The sequence below is a fragment of the Hyaena hyaena genome, unplaced genomic scaffold (assembly GCF_003009895.1).
Source record: "Hyaena hyaena isolate Hyena2069 unplaced genomic scaffold, ASM300989v1 scaffold_295, whole genome shotgun sequence".
Taxonomy (NCBI): domain Eukaryota; kingdom Metazoa; phylum Chordata; class Mammalia; order Carnivora; family Hyaenidae; genus Hyaena; species Hyaena hyaena.
This window is the reverse complement of record NW_024080928.1, coordinates 243,504-265,014: the sequence shown is the minus strand read 5'-3', so window position 1 is coordinate 265,014 and position 21,511 is coordinate 243,504. Positions and strand designations below refer to the sequence as shown.

At 36.8% G+C, this 21,511-nt stretch overlaps 1 protein-coding gene across 6 annotated transcripts in view; it reads right to left on the bottom strand.

The window, feature by feature from the left end:
* The window catches only part of CDKL5 (cyclin dependent kinase like 5), a 213,767-nt gene that overhangs the window by 138,320 nt on the left and 53,936 nt on the right, over nt 1-21,511 (bottom strand). For all 6 annotated transcript variants that reach the window (XM_039247375.1, XM_039247367.1, XM_039247370.1 and 3 more), the window contains exon 2: nt 1,244-1,467. In XM_039247375.1, the coding sequence (XP_039103306.1) occupies nt 1,244-1,307 (64 nt within the window). In that variant the 5' untranslated portion in view covers nt 1,308-1,467. The remainder of the gene's footprint in view (nt 1-1,243; nt 1,468-21,511) is intronic.

The window sequence follows — 21,511 nt, the reverse complement described above, 5'->3', positions numbered from 1 at the left end:
ATAAAATTTTTATAACATTTGCTTTAAAGATATAAATGCTAAGAAACCATAATTATAATCACTCATACGCTGTTAAGAGAATCATTTCTCAAAATCTCCATAAAGTTATCTTTAAGTCAAAAGCAAAAATTACTAAAAAGGAAAAATCAGAATGACTTATGAAAAATGAATTACCATATTTCATCAAATTAATGATGTAACTGATCACAAGCATTTTATGTACTAATAGGGGGGAAGTGCTGCCAATTAAACCATGACAAGCTATAAATTATAACACACATCCTGATTTCAGAGATGTTAAAATCTGATCAAGTTGTGTGCCTCAGAACTTATAACAATGTGGTCTGTCATTCTCAAAGGCAAATAAGAAGTTATTCATTTATTTACCAGGTATTTAGTAAAATTTAACTTATAGAAATAAATTTTTAGTTATCCAAAATAAGCCTGGTATAAAAATAAAATATAACAAAAAACTATAAAGAAACCACAACTGCTAATCAAAACAATGAAATGAAGGCAGCCTTAAGAAATCCCTGATGTGGGGTGCCTGGTGGCTCAGTGGCTTAAGTATCTGATTCTTCATCTCAGCTCAGGTCATGATCTCAAGGTTTGTGAATTAGAGTCCCAAGTCGGGCTCTGCATTGACAGCAGGAAGCCTGCTTGGGATTCTCTCGCTCCCTCTTCCTTGCCTCTCCCCTGGTTGCTCTCTTTCTCTGTCTCTCTCTAAATAAATGAAAAGAAGGGGAGGGGAGGGGAGGGGAGGGGAGGGGAGGGGAGGGGAGGGGAGGAAAACAAATCCCTGATTAAGTTTTAAAGGATTTTAAGGGGCACCTGGGTGGCTCAGTCAGTTAAGCGTCTGACTTTGGCTCAGGTCATGATCCCATGTTTCGTGAGTTCAAGCCCCGTGTCAGGCCCTGTGCTGACAGCTCCGAGCCTGGAGCCTGCTTCAGATTCTGTGTCTTTCCCTCTCTCTGCCCCTTCCCTGCTCATGCTCTGTCTCTGTCTCTCAATAATAAATAAATATTTTAAAAAAAAATTTTTTTTAAAAGATTTTAAAATGTTATTAACTTTCAATTGGAGAGGAAAACCCAAATTGTTTAAGCACAATTTTGTTTTTAATATTTTACTCAAGCACATATCTGAATTAATATAGGTAAAATTAATAGGATCTGAATTAGTAACTTTTCCAGTGGCAGGTATAACAACATACATTGCTCAGAAATTCAAGGAATGCTAAACTTACCTTCACCTACAACCCCAAGGATCTCAAATTTATTCATCACATTACCAATGTTAGGAATCTTCATGAAGACAAACTCCTCTTTTGATGCAAGCCACAAAACATGGCATCAAAAAAGAACTTCTGAGAAAGTTGTGCAGTAAGTAGAAAATGTGGAAGGAAGAAATTCTCACAGGTTGTCAGGAACTTTCACATTTTTGTTGTAATGTGAAGTATTAAATGATCCCCTGAAAGAAAAAACACAAAAGCCCTAAGTTTCATATTTAGTACTCTAATAATTTATCCTTTGTATACAGTTTTTAAAAAATGTTAATGTTTCATATACCAAAAAAGAAAAAGGAAAAATAATAAGAGAGAAGAACCCAAAATGGAATAAAAACAAATGTACCTAACTGTATTTGAAATGAATAATATAACTACTCTGCAAGGAGGTCAGGAGAAAAAGAAATGACTGCAAGTAATTTTTGAAAACAATGTTTTGGGGCACCTGGGTGAATTAGTCAGTTAAGCTTCTGACTTCAGCTCAGATCATGATCTCACAGTTTGTGAGTTCAAGCCCTGCAATGGGCTCTGTGCTAACAGCTCAGAGCCTGGAGCCTGCTTCTGATTCTGTGTCTGCCTCCCTCTCTTCCCCTTCCCAGCTCATGCTCTGTCTCTCCCTCTCTCTCAAAGATGAATAAACATTAAAGAAAAAATTTTTAAACCAATGCTTTAACTGCATACTCTCTGTAAGCTATAAACTAAAAAATTTTTCTAAACAAATACTATACTTAGATACTTGTTTTTACAAAAAGATATGAAAACTTTTTATGTGTATTCTTGGATTGAGCAAATAAGTCAATAAACACATTGTGAATGATGAGAGTTTGGTTTCTTATTCTTATAAAATGAGGTTACAAATATGAAAAGGATGAAGGCTTGGAATTAGAGCTAAACATATAAGCTCAGTTCTTAATATAAAGATGCAGAAATAGATATAAATGTTTATGTAAATATACATACACATATACATATATTCCCTAGCTCTATATGCTGAGGGGGCCTAGAAACAATGACACTCCAACATCCATAAGCACAGCCAGTGCACCAATGAAAGGAACCAGGTTTCCTCAGAGAAATGGCTGATTCCCAGGTAGGAGCAATATGAGCCCAGGATATATTTTTGTGGTGTCAGAAAGGAAGGTAATGCTCAAAGAACGATGGGGGCATGTCTAAAGGACACAGGAGTCACTTCTGTTCAAATGAGAAACATCTCAACAACAGAATAAATAAAAATAATAGATTATAATCCATAGAATAAAATAAAAACACACCAGTCCTTACATACATAAATAAATGAAGGGAGAAGGAAAAGCTCTGAGAGTATAATTCCAAATAATAAATGTAGTGATGGAATTAGAAAATCACCATTTGGCAACCACCTTGGTAATAATTATTTCAGGCAAGTATCATCAACATATGCTGAAACTAGTGGTTGAAAGTCTGATGGAAAACAGGATTATTATCTAGTCTCAAAGTAGCTCCACTATAAAATACCCATTAATTAAAAGGGGAAAAATAGTAATTTCATAGTGAAAAATCCTGTCAGACACTACCTTAATTAAATGATCAAAGTTAACATCATCAATAATAGGACAAGCCAACATCATTTGCCTCCTGATAGCATGCAACAGAACACTTCTGTGGCATTCCTTCCAAAAAGGTAAAACCTGAATCTATAGGCAGCAACAGACAAACCCAAACTGAGGGACATTCTACTAAATAACTGAACTGTACTTTTTTAAAAAATGCCTAGGTTATGAAGGACAGGAAACCAATTAACTGTTAAAAGCTTAGGAGACATGATAACTAAATATAATGTATGATCCTGGACTGGACTGAAACGTGGATAAGAAAATAATTTTTTTTGCTATAAATTATTATGAGTGATGTACAACATGTGACTGTAGTTAATACTTCCTTATTGTATATTTGAAAGTTGCTAAAAGAGTAGATCTTAAAAGTTCTCATCACAAGGAATACGGGGTGCCTGGTTAAGCATCTGACTCTTGATTTGTGGGCTCCAGTCACGATCTCACAGTTTGTGGGTTTGAGCCCCACGTTGGGCTCTGTGTTGATAGTGCAGAGCATGCTTGGAATTCTCTCTTTCTCTCTCTGCCCCTCCCTTGCTCATGCTCTCTCTCCCTGAAAATAAACTTAAAAAAAGTTCTCATCACAAGGAATAAAAATTGATAACTGTGTGTAGTGATTAATGTTAACTAAACTTACTGTGATCATTTCACAATATATACAAATATCAAATCATTATGTTTGTACACTTGAAACTAATATAATGTTATATGTCAATAATAGTTCAATTAATAAATTAATAAAGCACCCCCAAATCTCTAGAATAAGACAGACTATTAAAAAATTCAACAAACTGGGGCGCCTGGGTGGCTTAGTCGGCTAAGCGGCCGACTTCGCTTAGGTCATGATCTCGCGGTTCGTGGGTTCGAGCCCCACGTCGGGCTCTGTGCTGACTGCCAGCTCAGAGCCTGGAGCCTGTTTCAGTCTGTGACTCCCTCTCTCTCTGACCCTCCCCCGCTCACGCTGTCTCTCTCTCTCTCTCTCTCTCTCTCTCTCTCCTAGAAATAAATAAAACATTTAAAAAAAAATTCAACAAACTTAAAAAGAAAGAACACCAACATTTTTAGAGATAAGGTTTGCAACATAAACCATTCCGGGCAAAGAATAAGTACATGTGTATGGAGAAAGAGAAAAGGATGATTAAAATGTTAACACTGAGGAATCTGGGTCAAGGGTCTATGAAACAGGATTTCTTTGTACTCTTTGCAACTTTTCTCTAAATCTGAAATTATTTTGTTTCAAAAACTATCCTATCTTTAGGAAAAATAACAGCTGTACCAATACAAAATACTGGTTTAAAATGAAGAAATCAAAACCAAAAAAGAAATTCTTTGTTGCCTATAAAACTTAAAACTTTTTAAAAATCAGTACCCATGTGGTGTGGAAAAGTACTGACTTGAAGTATGCCTTTTCATATGCTGACATTAGGAATACAAATTGGTACAAACTTTCTAAACAGCAGAATGCCCGTAATTAAATGCTTTTATAATGTTCATATCTAGGGGCGCCTGAGTGGCTCAGTTGGTTAAGCATCTGACTTCGGCTCAGGTCATGATCTCACGGTTTGTGGGTTCAAGCCCTCCCTCGTTGGGCTCTACTGACAGCTGGCTAAGAGCCTTGAGCCTGTTTCAGATCCTGTGTCTCCCTCTCTCTCTCTCTGACACTCCCCTGCTCTGTCTCTCTGTCTCTGTCTCTCTTTCTCTCTCTCTCTCTCAGAAATAAATAAAAAACATTAAAAAAAATTTTAATGTTCATATCTTTTTTAATAATTTTAAAAATATGTTTATTTTATGTTTTTATTTTTAGAGAGAGAGGGAGAGCATGAGCAGGGAAGGGGCAGAGGGAGAGAAAGAGGGAGAGGGAAAGAGGGAGAGGGAGAGGGAGGAGGAGGGGGAGACAGGGGGAGGGAGAGAGAGACACAAAGAGAGAGAGAATCTCAAGCAGGCTCCACACTGAGTGCAGAGCCTGATGTGGGGGCTCAATCCCATGACCCTGGGATCATGACCTGAGCCAAAATCAAGAGTCAGATGCTCAACTGGCTGAGCCATCCAGGGGCCTCTAAAATGTTCATATCTTGATAAAAGTATCTGACAAAAACCTACAACAAACACCATTCGTAAAGGCAAAATATTAGACACAGTCCCTTTAAAAATTAAGAAAACGACAAGAAGTCCTACTATTAATGCTTAGTAACATTATTATTAAACATTATCCTGATGAATTATAGTCATCTCAGTAAAATAAGAAACAAATAAATGAATAGAACATATTGGATTGGAAAGAGAAGCAAAACGAAATTTACAAATATTATTGCCTACATAAAAATTCAAAAGAATTTAGAAATCATTTGAATGATAAATGTTAACAAGGTAGCTGAGTATAGGCTTAATATACAAATATCAACTGTATTCATAAACATCAATAAACAGAAAATGTAATTTTTTAAAATCACATTTACAAGAGACACTAAAGATTTAGCATAACAAAATTCAAATATATAACTTTTTTAAAAGGTATCAGAGAAGACCTAAATAGAGTTATCCCAATTTTATGGCTGGAAGAGTCAATACTCTAAGGATGTTAATTCTCGGGGTGCCTGGGTGGCTCACTCGGTTAACCAAGACTTCAGTTTGGCTCAGGTCATGATCTCACCATTCATGAGTTCGAGCCCTGTGTTGGGCTCTGTGCTGACAGCTCAGAGCCTGGAGCCTGCTTCAGATTCTGTGTCTCCCTCTCTCTGGCCCTCCCCAGCTTGTGCTCGGTCTGTCTCTCTCTCTCAAAAATGAATACACATTAAAAAATAATAATAATCAATGTTAAATGGCAATGACATTAAGAGAAAAAAAAGATGTCAATTCTCTCCATAGTAATCTAGACCATCAATGCAATCCCAATCAAAAATCCAAACAGAGCTTTCTGAGGAATTAAAGCAAGCTGATTCTAAAATATATACAGAAGAACAAAGTTCCAAGTACAGCTAACCCTCCTAACAAGAAAAGTAGGAAGAGTCGACCTTAAGGGTAGGATCTGGGAGGATGTACTACTAAATATATTCAGGCTTAGAACAGAGCTATAGAAATTAAGACAGGATGGGGTGCCTGGCTGGTTCAGTTAGTTGAGCATGCAACTCTTGATCTCAAGGTCATGAGTTCAAGCCCCATGTTGGGTGTAGAGATTACTTAAATAAATAAAATATAAAAGAAATCAAGACAGGGTAGTCTTGGCACTGAGATAGACAAATTTGCCATTGGAACTAATGTGCGAGCCCATAAGTAGACCATACTTCAATATCCCTATGGCTCCACACTCACCTACCCCTTCAGTCTTGGTCTCCATATAAAATCTTTAGAATAAGACATATCATGTCACTGCTCTGCTCAAAATCTTCAAATGGCCTTCCATATTATGAGTGAAAGTCAGAGTCCACATGAGTCACAAGGCCTTAAACTCACTTCCTCTGATATCCAACTATTCTCTTCCTTGGCTTACTTTACTCTAGCAACACTAACCTCCTTTCAGTTCAATACATAACAAGAAAGTCACAGTTATCCCTAGTGCTAAATATTTCTCTGTCACTCTAATGTTTACTTTAGGCCAAATTCTTATTATCTGATTTTTCATTCAATGTTTACAAATAATGTTTTTGCAAAATAGAAGCAAAAGAAAGCAGATACTATACTTGTTTTAGAAAACTTTGTTCAATGGAATAACAAATTTTTAAAGCACTACTGACATTTAGAGAAAATGTCACAATTTCAGAAAAAACATTTTTTTTTAACATTTTTTAACATTATTTTGAGAGAGAGAGAGGGAGAATCCCAGACAGGCACCCTGCTGTCAGTGCAAAGCTCAACACAGGACTCACAAACCATAAGATCATGATCTGAGCCAAAATCAAGAGTCCAATCCCTAATCAACTAAGTCACCCAGGTGCCCAGAAAAATACTAGTAAGTATATCATTCATTGCTTAAATAAAATAATTACTGACTGCCTAATACATTCCAGAGAATCAGTAAATAGGACACACATGACAGTAGTGTACAAGACAGACAAGGTCTTTGCCTCATGGGGCTTTACATTTTGCTAGGAGGATGGGGGAAAGAAGATTATCATCAGATACTAATTCTTATTATGAAGGGGGAAAAATGAGTGGCTTCCCTGAGGCCTCTCTAAAATAGTGATATTTGAGGTGAAATATATCAGTAATACGAAGAAGCCAGCCATACGAAGATCTAAGTCAGTCACATGACATGTAAAAGATGCTCAGAGTGCTTCTGACAATGGATCATTCTTTCATTTCTCTAGCTGATTTGGAAGAATACCCAGGAAACATTTAAATATCCCACTGTCAATAATGGCATGGCTCATTTCAAAGAAAACTTGAGGTAAAAATTAAATCATTTTCACTGAGAAGACCTAGCCTCTCAAAAGTTATGTATGTAAATATATACAAAGAACATCTAGTCCTACCTATTCTCTTAGAAATCAAAATTGAGTAATGCAAACTGGGAATCAGAATTCAAATGTGTGAGTAAATACATAACATAGGTGACAACAACAGTCTTTTAACTACCAGTATTCGTACAGAGAAAAGAACTATGCCAAATTGAATTTCACTATAATTTTATATGAATAACACTGAGATTTTTTGGGGGCGCCTGGGTGGCTCAGTTGATTGAGCGTCCGACTTTGGCTCAGGTCATGATCTCACACTTCGTGGGTTCAAGCCCCGCGTCGGGCTCTGTGCTGACAGCTAGCTCAGAGCCTGGAGCCTGTTTCAGATTCTGAGTCTCCCTCTCTCTCTGATCCTCCCCTGCTCACGCTGTCTCTCTCTCAGAAATAAATAAAACATTTTAAAAAATCAACTTAAAAAAAACACACACTGAGGTTTTTTTGGTTTTTTTTGTTTGTTTGTTTTTGTTTTTTTTTGGAGAGAGAGAGAGAGAGAGAGAGAGAGCAAGAGTGAGCATGCACACGAGTGGGAGTAGGGGCAGAAAGAGGAAGGAGAGAGAATCTCAAGCAGGCTCCTTGCTGGGACAATGAGATCATGACCTGAGCCAAAATCAAGAGCCAGATGCTTAACCAACTAAAGCAACCCAGACGCACCTGAGTAATTTTTAAGACCCAAAAATTCAGTAGCTTCAAATAAATAACTTGGATGAAATGTCCTTTTGAGGACAAATACAAATACTGGAGGAAGTACTTTTTTTTTAATGGCCTAAAAATCCCAAAGACAAGATTGTAAAGAATTAGCTGGCTGAAATCAAGGAAAAGGACACAGAGAGGTAATCCAAACCACCCAAAATGGTTTCAGCTCTCAGGCACTTGAAGATCCAGAAAAAATGGGAGAGAAATAGCCTTTCTCTTGAAATACTTACAAATCCAGGGGCAAAAGTCAAAGGCAAGCATATGCCAAAAGGAAGACGTTTAATTAGGCACTACTCAAAGTAGAAACCTCAGAGCTACACTCCCAGGATAAAGGAAACCAGAAATAAATCAATCCTTGGACAAACTTGAATTCTAGTTTCATGTTATCTGAGTGATCAAAATAAACCGAAGTTACTGAGGTGGTCTCACATTCAGATTGGTAATGTCACCAGCTGTCTGGTGTTCACAAAGGGGGGATGTGAAAAAAGCCAAGTCTCTGAGAAAGATAACATCAACCTAGGCCTCACACTATTGCTACAAATAATTTCTCATTTACACTGAGCAGTACATAATATGATATCAAGAACAAGAACCAACAGAAATGTCTGAAGCAGAAAATGACCCAGAAAGATGTGTAATATTAGAATTATCAGGAATAGCCTATAAAACTATAAGGTTGAATTAACCAAAGCACAAAGGTTGAACATTTTGACAGAACTGGTAGGTCTAAAAGATAAAAGACCAAATTTGAAGAATAAATGAGAATTCTAGAACTGAAAGATTGAATAACAGTGAAGGAACTCAACAGATAATTTAAAGAGAAAGATATCAGGATACAGAAGATTTTGGACATATTTTTTAAAGTTGACCAAATGAACATTGTAGACTGTACCAAAGAACTTTAGAATGCCTTTCTTCCTCTAAGCACACACAGAACGTTTACAAACACCGATAATATGCTAGGTTGTAATCCAATTCAAAACAAACTACAAGCATTGAAGTCAGAGGATGTTCTCCTTGCACAACACAAATGGGCAAGAAACCAATCATAAAAGAACTAGAAAACATCTGTATGTTTGGAAATTAATAGTCTTAAAATATTCTATAGGTCAAAGGAGAAATCATAACAGACAATTAAAAATAACAAAAATACTGGGTGTCTGACTGGCTCAGTCAGTAGAGCATGCAACTCTTGATCTTAAGGTCATGAGTTCAAGCTCTATGCCGGGTTTGGAGGCTACTTAATTTAAAAAAATAATAATAGTAACAAAAATACAAATTTACTGGAAGAAGCTAAAGCAATGCTTGGGGGGGAATGGAGAGTTATATATATAACACAAAATATTAAAAAATCAAAATTAATAAACTAAGCATCAAAAGAGGTTAAAAAACAGCAAAATAAATCCAAAGAAAATATAAAGAAAGAAATAACCAAGAGCAGAAATTCATGAAATAGAAAACAAACAATAAACAGATTTTTTTTAAAAAAGCTGTATCTTAGAAATCCACTTTGGAACTAATCAAGGAAAAAGAGAACTTAGCCCAACCAACATCTGATCACAGGTTTATGATATCCTAAGCAGAGAACCAAGCCACATCATACCCACTTTTGACATACAGAACTAGGAGTTAATATACGGGTGCTGTTTCAAGCTGCTAAGCTTGTGATAATTGATTACAAAACAAGAGAAAACTAACACAATAGCATTGTTTCATTTATGCACAGTTTTAAAACAGGCAAAGCTGAACTACAAACTATATGGTTTAGCTATGCTTATATAAATGGTAAATCTATTTTAAAAAAAAGAAAAAGTGACCAAAGAAGGATTTCTTATAAAAATCAGGATATTACTTACCTGTAGAGAGGAGTTGAGATTGACAAGAGATAAGATAAATAAAGGGCTTTCTGGGACACTAGTAATGTTCTATTTCTTGACTTGAATGACAGTTAAAAAGACATATCCATTAGAGTGTACATTTATGTTTTATGTATTTCTATGTTGTTATATTCCTCAATAAAATAATTTTTTTAAGAACTCAAAGAGTTATTCTGATAATGACATCATATGTGAAAAGTTTCTTGGTCATTTATATAGAAGTATAAAATAACTTTTTATATATATATATATATTTTTTTATTTCTAGGAGAGAGAGACAGTATGAGCAGGGGAGGGTCAGAGAGAGAGGGAGACACAGACTCTGAAACAGGCTCCAGGCTCTAAGCTGGCAGTCAGCACAGAGCCCGACGCGGGGCTTGAACCCACGAACCGCGAGATCATGACCTAAGCGAAAGTCGGCCGCTTAACCGACTAAGCCACCCAGGCGCCCCTAAAATAACTTTTTATCAAAGATAAATCACTTCAATATTACATTAACCAAAAAAATTTAGCTGAACTCTTTCTGAGGTTCAAACTTCACATAGCATACAGCCTCTAGTGTGGGGTATCAGCAAAACCAAAAACTCTCAGTGGATGGATAACCTGGATGATGACCACACTCCAAAACTATGCCAGATAAGGAGCTGGTAAACAAACTGGGCAAGTTTGGTTTTTTGGGTTTTTTAAATAAATAGTTTATTGTCAAGTTGGTTTCCATATAACACCCAGTGCTCATCCCGACAAGTTTGGTTTTGATTAGACTGATATCTAAATACCTGAAGATTCTTTGAAAAAGAGGAGAGCAAGTGATTTGAATTATTTTAGGGAGAAGAACTAAGATCAGTGGTAAAAGTGAAAAGGACAGATCTCAGCTCAAAAGTGACTGAACAACAATGAACCATCAATGGTTATTCATGCATTCTATAAATATCTGTCAAATACCTAGAGTGGGCCAGCCCACTGTAGATGCTTCAGGATACAGCGGAGAACACCACAGACACAGCCCCTGCTCTCATGGAGACTAACAAGGGGAGACAGACAATAAACAAACATGATCATTCCAGGCACTGACAAGTATTATAAGGGAAAGAAAACAGTCTTTGAATACAATTATTATGGGGGTGGGAGGACCTTTTTTTGATAGGGTAGCCTGGGAAAGGCCTGTCTGAGGAGGTAAGATTTGAGTGAAATATATTTAATGTAAAGAAACAAGGCACAGGAATAGGGATGGGTGAAGAGGGTTAAAGGAAGTACAAAGACTCTTAACAAAGCTTGATACATTCAAGGAACAGAGGAGACCTGTAATCTGAAGCATAGCAGACAAGAAGGGGACCAGCAGGGGGCAGGAAGAGGCCATGGTAGAAAGTTATGTACTAAAATAAACTAGATGTCCTCTAAAGTCCCTTCCAACATGAAAGTTTTAAGAGTCTCTAAAAAATCTTCGGAGTCTCTTATTACTATTAACTTTGTAAACAAATAACAGAATAAACTCTAAAGTGAATGTGTTCTACACTAAGAATACACCTGGAATTAAGCAATCTTGTCTCCGCATTGGCAAGCAAGTACCTACAAGAACAGACATAAACAAGATGGATTATAATTTATTTCATACATTACTAGTATCGAATTTAAGAGGTGCCTTAGCCTTAAATGTTTCCTTTGTGCTGAAATTATAATCTTCATCTGAATGGGTCCTTTCTTCTTCCCAAACAGAGTACAAAATAAGTTGAATCATGAGTTTTGTTCTTGCCTCTAGCATTGTTTCTATACATACAAATGAGAGAACCGTTTTGTCACTGAAAACTGCACAAGAATTAATTTGATCCATGACAAAACTTGTTATAAGAGAGTTTAAACAGTTTGATAGCATCTTAAAACTCATGATCCATGTATAGAAAGAAACCATGTTTATGGAAAGCACAGCCTAGCAAAAAAAAAAAAAAATCTTAATTACAATCTTGTTAGAGAATTTCTCCACGTTGCATATAAGTGAGGAGAAAATGCACTAGTTTTCCTCCTAGATTTGACCACATGACGCATAGTTGGTAATTTTATTTTATTCTCCCAAAAGTGGAGAGTGATTTATCAATCCATTCTCCATAAACCAGTCCCCATTATTAAATCCACCTGACATTTGACTATTTTAAGTAACATACACAGTTTAATAGCAATAAAAATTTTTAACTTTCAAACATGTAGATAACCTTTCTACTCTTTACCTTTAGAATCCTTCCAAAAGGTAGGAAATCCAGTAACAATTCAATGGATCTCCTACCTAGCTACTTGATGTTTTATCTAATCACTGCCAATCCTATAAAACTCTTTAGTTTATTGAGAATCTGAGGGCCTCATGATTCAGACTGAAAAAAAGAACTAATTGTAGCAACGTGGATGGAACTCAAAGTATTATGCTAAGTGAAATAAGTCAGGCAGAGAAAGATACCATATGTTTCCACTCATATGTGGAACAGGACAAACTTAACAGAGGACCATAGGGGAGGGGAAGGGGAAAAAAACAGTTAAGGAGAGGAAGGGAGGCAAACCATAACAGACTCTTAAAAGCTGAGAACAAACTGAGGGTGGGGTGTTGCGGAGAGGGGAGGAAATGGGTGATGGGCATGGAGGAGGGCACTTGTTGGGATGAGCACTGGGTGTTATATGGTAACCAACTTGACAATAAACTATATTAAAATAAATAAATAAACACACAAACAAATAAAAGAAAAATAGAGCTAAACTCTTTTCAGATTAATTCAGCGTTCATACTATTGGGTTTTTATTTTTCTTAAGTAATCTCTATACCCCACATGGGCTCAAACTCATGACCCTAAGATCAAGAGTTGCATGCTCTTCCAAATGAGCCACTCAGAATGAGTTTATTTATTTTTGAGGAGGCCCAATGTTGAACTATTTAAGATACACTGTTGGTTAAAAGGGTTTTGAAGGTATTTGCATGAAAATATAAGTATTAACTTTATCATGGCTTCCATGGGATAATTTGTTCTGGTCTCCAAATTCCAAATAATTGATTTTGAAGTAAACTTACAAAAACTGGGAACCATCCAGACTTTGCTGGGTTAATGTGGATCAGAAAATGGATCTAATTACCGTTGTTTACTCAAAAACAACAACAAAGCTAATCTTCAGCTGAAAAAAAGATAGTAAGAACTACAGTCTACGACTGCTGAATACCCAGAGGATTTAAATGAATTCAAGATCATCGGCCTAGATACACTTCATCCCTGAAATATTTTAAGACTTTGGAGATCAGATTGCTTAACCTTAGTGGTCTCAGGCAAGTCCTAAAGAAAAGAAGAGAAAGACTAGCCTAGAGCAAATGTAGTCCCATTTTTCAGGAAAGGTAAAATGGTGCATTCTGTAAACACCAAACCTGAGAACTTTAAATTAAACAATCATTCAATAAATGTCTTGAAAGCTAACTATATGTCAGGCATTGGAACAGACACTGGGAACATATCAGTAAACAAAACAGACAAGACTCCTTATTTCATGGAATTTATCAAAGAATCACACAGTAAGCAAAAAAATGCATATATAAGTCCTATGGAAAAGAGATATAAGGCACTACAAGGGTTTCTAACAGAAGGGTCCCACCTAATTAGGGAGGGTTGGCTTTTCCAGAGAAAGTGTCCAGTGAGCTAAGATCTGTAGGACAATTAGACATCAACTTATGGAGGAGGAAGAATGCTCCAGAACAATTTATGTGAAGGTTCCAAGTCAGGAGGGAACATGACACAAAAGACTGAAAGGTGGTGGGGGTTGGGTAGTTAATAACCTAGTACCAGGCAAGGCTGGAAAAATAGTAGGTTGGTTTATTTTACATAGTTTTACCTTTATCGTATGACATAAGGAGCCACAAGAGGCTTTTGAACAATGGGAAAGGTGATATCAGGGAATGGTAAGACAATCCAATATTCTGCGTTTGGAAAAAATCATGTAGGCAACAGAGAAGCAAATGGCTCAGTACGTGGAAGAGGAGATGCCAGTTTGGGGACAGAACAACTAGAAAGCCACTACAGACACCAAGGTGAAGGATTAGGGCACAATGGACTTAGTTGGTGGATATAACGAAAATGCATTGATTCAGAATATATTTGGAGGGGAAACCAATACAAACCAATACCATTCAGGATGGATTAGAGACAGGAAGTAAGGATAGAAAAATCAAGGATGGGGCACCTGGATGGCTCAGTCAAAAGAGCATGTGACTCTTGATCTTGGGATCTTGAGTTCAAGCCTTATATTGAGGGTAGAGTTTACTTTTTGAAAAGATTACAAAGCCTCATTCCAAATCTCTGTACTCTGTACCACCCCATGTGCCAATACCCAAAGGGAATAAATCTTTTAAAAAAAGAGAGAAAGCCAGGATAACTTCTTGGTTAGGAGTTTGGAGTAATTGAGTAATGGAAGTTGTTTCTTGATTTAGGAAAACTAGAAAAAAAGCAGGTTATAGGAAGGGAGGTGAGAGAAAATCCAGGATTGCACTTTAGCCATGTTAAGTTTGCATTTAGACATCCATAAAAATGAAGCAGGCAAAAACCAAAGGGAAAAGAGAAGTAAAAATCTGAGAAAAAGAATTCACTACTTATATCACAAAGAGTTAATATCCTAACATATAAAAGATTCCTACTGTTCAATAAAACAGGAAGAAACTGAATAAAACAGGAAGAAGAACTGAACAAATAGTTCACAGAAAAGGAAATACAAACTTTTAAACATATAAAAAGTTACTCAACTTTATATACAATAAAGAGTGAAGATTAAAACTACACTTGAGATTTTTGGTGCCTGGCTGGCTCAGTTGGTAGAACATGGGACTCCTGATCTGGGGTCATGAGTTTGAGTCCCATGATGCATGTAGAGATTACCTTAATTAATTTTTTGAGTTTATTTATTTTTTAGAGAGAGAAAGACAAAGAAAGCAAGTCGGGAAGGGCAGAGAGAGAGAGGGAGGCACAGGATACAAAGCAGGCTCCAGGCTCTGAGCTGTCAGCAGAGCCCAATATAGGGCTCGAACCCACAAACCGCGAAATCATGACTTGAGCCAAAGTTGGACACTTAACCAACTGAGCCACCCAGATGCCCCAATAAATAAAATTTTTTAAAAACTATACTGAGATTCAATTTTTTAAGTTTTTACTAATTAGTAAAAACCAAAATTAGTAAAAACCAAAAATAACATGCTGAGGGCGTGAGGAAATTATGCTTATTCATATTTCTGGTAGGAATGTATATTAATATAACTTTTCGAGGCTAATTTGATAATATCTTTCAAAACTGAAAACAAATATATCCTAATGAAACAACAATTAAATTTCTAGGAATTGATCATCAGAAATACACCCACAGAGAGATAAGCATATATGATTCACAGCAGTATTGCTTGTAAAAGCAAAAGAATGAAAATAACCTTTAAGTACCCATCAGTAGGGTCCTGACTAACTGAACTGTGGTACATTGATTCAATTTTTTTAAGCTAGAGACAGAAATGAAATACGTATATTTCACAAATTTGAGTTCTGACTAATTTTCTAATAAAGCAAAAATTATACTTGAAATTGTATTCTAATTAAATACCACTTATATCAGTTTTATACACTGTTTCTACATAAATATCTTGTGGTGCTGGGTGGCTCAGTAGGTTAAGCATCCATCTTAGGCTCAGGTCATGATCTCACAGTTCGTGGGTTTGAGCTCCATGTCAGGCTCTGTGCAGACAGCTCAGAGCCTGGAGCCTGCTTCGGATTCTGTGTCTCCCTCTCTCTCTGCCCTTCCCTGCTAGTGCTCCATGTGTCTCTCTCAAACATAAACATTTAAAAACGTTGTTTTTAAAAAAAGAAAAAGGATATTTATTGCAATTTTTCAGAAGTCTGAAAAATCTACTAATTGAAAAGTATAAAAGTACATGGTTGAATTTATTGGACCTGAAAACATCAAGCAATTTCAAACACTACCAATAATCTGGAAAATTTACAAAAGGCTGTTTCCAGGCTAAAGAGTGTTAATGCTGTCACAAATTGACTTTCTTATGTCTCCAAATTCCTAGTCTTTGTAACCATAGACTGGAGATTATATCTGAAGCCCTGGTTTCTCTTACCAAAGCAAAGTATGAGATTTATAATTGACTCTGACAACTTTCATTTCCCTGGTTAAAAAAAAAAAAATAAGGCTCCTCTGTTGGATGATCTCTGAGGTCCCTTCTAGCTTTCATACTTTTATACTAGTATAAAATACATATACCCTACCTTTTCTCTTTTCATTATGGTTCTAAATCACATACCAAAGTAAGTTTCAAGAGCAATTGAGTAAAATCAGCTTAGAATCAAACAAGGGAAGGAATGGCATGATTACCTTTCAGCCTATTTCAGAAAAACCGCAAAACCAGAGTAAGTGGAACGTAGCTAGCCAAACATCTGGTGATTAAACTACTCCTGGGAGGGTCACTTTTGTTAAAGGGAAGAAACAAATAGTAATAATAACTAAACAGCAGCAACTTCACAAGGCATGAAGAAGTCTGGGATATTATCCAAATGGGTTGGGAGAAAGTTATTTTCATTTAGAGATATTTGTGTCCTATTTAAAATATAGAAGAAACTAAAGAAAATCAAGCTAAAGACCTTACACTTCCTCAGTCAGCTGTCTCTTCTGCTAATTTTAGAAAAGTAATAATAGTTTGACCAAAGAGGTAACAGTCAAAATTACAACCATTTCATCAAGGTAAACATTAACTGATGAAAGTATTCAATTAAGCTCAAGAGATCTGAACACATAACTAGTAATAAAAATTTAATATTTTAAAAGGAAATATACATAGGTTCTTTCCTTTAAGGAAATTACAATAAAAAAATATATGGATCGGGGCTTTTGAGTTATAGCTCTCCCACATACTAACTCAATGTTGAGCTGATGCTTTGGTTTGTTTCCATTTATAAACCGGGAGTAAGTGACCCTGACACCAAGTATATGGCATCTTTTCCAACATCAATTCTCTGACACCAACTGGGTATCCTTACAATCTATTCTAACACTAACTACCCAGAGTTAACATCAGTCTGCACAGGTTTAAAGGCTGGAGGAGGGCACTTGTGGGGATGAGCACTGGGTGTTATATGGAAACTAACTTGACAATAAACTATTTGTAAAAAAAAAAAAAAAAAGAGATTAAAAAAAAAAAAAGGCTTGATCCNCACTGGGTGTTATATGGAAACTAACTTGACAATAAACTATTTGTAAAAAAAAAAAAAAAAAGAGATTAAAAAAAAAAAAAGGCTTGATCCCACAAACTATACTTTAGACACCAGTCACAAGTCCCAGGTCCCCAGGCTACCTGCTCTTCTGTCCAACCTGGCTAAAAATGGAAGGATTCCCACCAACTCCTCCTCAGGTTTGATAATTCCTAGAATGACTGACAGAACTCAGGAAAATGCTTTACTTACCATTGCTAGTTTATTATAAAGGATATAACTCAGGAACAGCCCAATAGAAGAGATGACTAGAACAATGTATGGGGTGCACAAAGGGCTTCCATGCCCTCTTAGGATGCACCACGCTCCAAGCACCTCAGTGTGTTCACCAATCCAGAAGTTCCCCAAACCCAGTGTTTTTTATGAGGGTTTCATTATGTAGACATTACTGATCAAAACGCCAACCATGGATATCGGAACTGAGTGTCCAGCCTCTCTCCCCATCCCCAGTGATAGAGGTGGGAGAAGGGGGCTGCAAGTTCTACTTTTCTAGGAGCTCCTGGCTGGCTCAGTTGGTAGAACATACATCTCTTGATCTTGGGGTCATGAGGTCAAGCCCCACATTAGGAATAGAGCTAACTTAAAATTAAAAAAAAAAAAAAGTAACTTCTAACCTCACTATGGCTTATCCTTCTAGTGACCAGGCCCCATCCAGATGTTATCTAGGGAACTCTCACTGGAGTCACCATTAGCATACAAAAGACACTATCACTCAGGAGATTAAGACATTTTTAAAACAAGAACAGAATACTGAATAAACAAAGAGTAAAGGCATTCTAGGCAACGTTTGTGCTAATATAGGCCAAAAAAAAAAAAAAAAAGACTTTTCATTCTGCTTCTCTGAAATCCAGGGCACAGGTCCAGGAATGGCAAGAAATGAGGCTGGGACCAAGGCCTTGTATGCCAAGCCACAGGTATTTTTCCTTATATTTAAAGAAAGGACTCAACTACAATATAAGAAGTTTGAAGGAGCCTCTGCCACAGACAACAGTAAATCAAGAGAAGACTTTAAGATGAATATATATCAGTGTTGTTTTAGAAAAATCACCATGGAGACAGCAAGAGAGTTAGGGCAGAGACACTAACCAGAAAGCTACTGATTGATAGACATAAAGAACAAAATGATAAAATCTCAACTGAAGCAGCAACAGTAAGAACAGAGAAAGGAGGATAAACAAGACATTTAGAAGATGTATTCAAAATATATGGTGACAATTTTGGGGCGCCTGGGTGGCTCAATTAAGTGTTCAACTCTTGATTTCAGCTTATCATAATCTCATGATTGTGAGATTAAGCTTGGCGTGTGTGTCTCCCTCTCTGCTCCTCCCCTGCACATGCTCTCCGTCTCTCAAAATAAATAAACATTAAAAAAAAAAAAAAGACACAGTGACAATTTTAAAGTAGTTGATGAAAGAGAAATGGAGAATGTAAAGGCCACTTTTAGGCTACCAACGTGAACAATGGAAACCTGAGTAAGGTAGAAAGGTCCACAGTGATCACCTACCCCAGGCTGAATGCAAACAGGCCCATTAGATGACCCACGTCAAAACATCCATAAGTCCTAGCTGAGCATTGGTTTACTTACACCCGGACACAGGTACCAAAAAAGTAAAATTCCTTATGTTCCCATATTTTTTTTTTTTTTAATTTTAGAGAGCGAGAGAGAGAGAGAGAGAGAGAGAATATCTTAAGCAGGCTCCACACTTGACTCTACATCCTGGGATCATGACCTGAACCGAAATCAAGAGTCAGACACTCAACCAACAAAGCCACCCAGGCACTCCTTCACTCTCCATGATTAAGTCACTTTTCGGATGAATACATTAGAATCACATCGTTATAGACTCCTTGGAAAAGATTCCTTGAAAAGAGATTGATTCACGTAATCATGGCATTTTGATCAACACAAAACTAGAAACTTTGGAATCATTTAGACCAGAAGTTCTTCAACTATTTGCATTAAAGGTCTGCTTTGGTTGGGGCACCTGGGTGGCTCAGTCGGTTAAGCATATGACTTCAGCTCAGGTCATGATCTAATGGTTCTTGAGTTTGACCCCTGCTTCAGGCTCTGTACTGACAGCTCAAAGCCTGGATGGAGGCTGCTTCCAATTCTGTGTCTCCCTCTCTGCCCCTCCCCCACTTGTGCTCTGTTTCTGTCTCTCAAAAATAAATGTTAAAAAAAAAATTTTTTTTTAATTTATTTCTAGGAGAGAGAGAGAGAGACAGCGTGAGCAGGGGAGAGTCAGAGAGAGAGGGAGTCACAGACTGAAACAGGCTCCAGGCTCCGAGCTGGCAGTCAGCACAGAGCCCGACGCGGGGCTCAAACCCACGAACCGCGAGATCATGACCTGAGCCAAAGTTGGACACTTAACCAACTAAGCCACCCAGGCGCCCCTAAAAAAATTTTTTTAATAAATAAATGTTTAAAAAATGTTTTAGGTCTGCTTTTTCAACTCTATGTAAACTGTATTGTAAAATACAGTAAAAATGATGTGGCCATGTTAAATTATCTCGTAAGTTTCTAAACCCTTGCTCTCACTTTTTAAATACTTTTATACAGAAATAGTTAATACTTTTAACACTCAATATTTTAAGTGTTAAAAGAACCCTGAGAATTCATAATCCAAAAAGGAATCCATTAACTCCAACAAAGAAACAAATTTAAAAACACATAAGTATTATTTATAGGAAAAGACCATGACTTACTCTTTTTAGGCTAAGGTTGTTACATCATTTTACTATCAAATACTTAATTTCCCACTGCCTACCCAAAAAAGTCTAAATTCCTAAGACACTAATGTCAAGAAAAATAGTTAAAGACATCTCTCTCACTCATTCACACACATTTATTGATTTATTCAACAAATATCTACTTAATACCTATGAAGTAGGTTAGTGATCATCTCATCTGACCTCACCTTAAAAGGGGGGAAATTTAGGCTCAGGGTAATTATGTTACTTAATGTAAAATTAACTATAACCTTTGGCAATTGCTTTCCTGTGCATTTAGCACAATCTTTGGCAATCACCCACTTTCTTCGCTATATGAATCCTTGGCTCCAAACCAACTACACTTACTCATCAACACTTAGAACATGCCTTTCACTTTCCACTTCTGTGCTTTTTGTTCAGATCATTTCCACAACCCTAGCCCAATCTTTGCTGACTGAAATGTTAGCCATCATTTTTTGGAAATCGAGTAAATTATAACTTCCTCGCTATTTAGCACAGTTAAATGTTATTCATAAAATCTATAAACTTGGGGAGGTTTTTTTCTTCTTCTTTAGTTAAGATTGATAGATTCTCATGATAAAAACTCAAAAAATTCAAATGAATAGTCTGGAAATTCTTACAGCATTTATATGACTTTAATCATATACTTAAATACTTATTGTTTACATACATATCTATATCCCTTAGGTTAATCAAATTTTGTAGAAATTCGACACCATACCTATACTAAATGCTGTGTCTAAGCCATGCATATAAAATAAGCACCGTACTCAAAAAAAAAAAAAGTTCTTTTTTGGGGCACCCAGCTGATTCAGTGAGTAGAGCATACGACTCTTCATCTCAGGGTTGTGAGTTCAAGCCCCATGTTGGATGTAGAGACTACTTAAAAAATAAAATCTTTAAGGGCACATGGCTGGCTCAGTCAGTTAAGCATCCAACTTTGGTTCAGGTCATGATCTCACGGTTTATGAATGAGTTCAAGCCCCGCACCAGGCTCTGTGCAGACAGCTCAGACCTTGGAGCCTGCTTCGGATTCTCTATCTCCCTCTCTCTCTGTCCTCCCTAGCTCATGCTCTCTCTCTCTCAAAACATTTTTTAATCAAATCTCTTAAAATATACATTTTTTTAAATTTCTGAAAGAAAACAGATAAATAAAACTGAGGTACTTCCAAAGTTGGGGAGAGGGGGGTCAGTTTCATTTTCATCCCTATCAAATCATTTTATGAAGTATCAAAATAAAAATCCACATTTCAACTCTTTTCTGCCTGTCAACAGAGAAAGAACTTAATAATGATCCACATTTCCAAAATAATTAAGAATTGACTATGCAGGGGCGCCTGGGTGGCTTAGTCGGTTAAGCGTCCGACTTTCGCTTAGGTCATGATCTCGCGGTTCGTGGGTTCGAGCCCCACGTCGGGCTCTGTGCTGACTGCCANACTTTCGCTTAGGTCATGATCTCGCGGTTCGTGGGTTCGAGCCCCACGTCGGGCTCTGTGCTGACTGCCAGCTCAGAGCCTGGAGCCTGTTTCAGTCTGTGACTCCCTCTCTCTCTGACCCTCCCCTGCTCACGCTGTCTCTCTCTGTCTCCTAGAAATAATTAAAACATTAAAAAAAAATT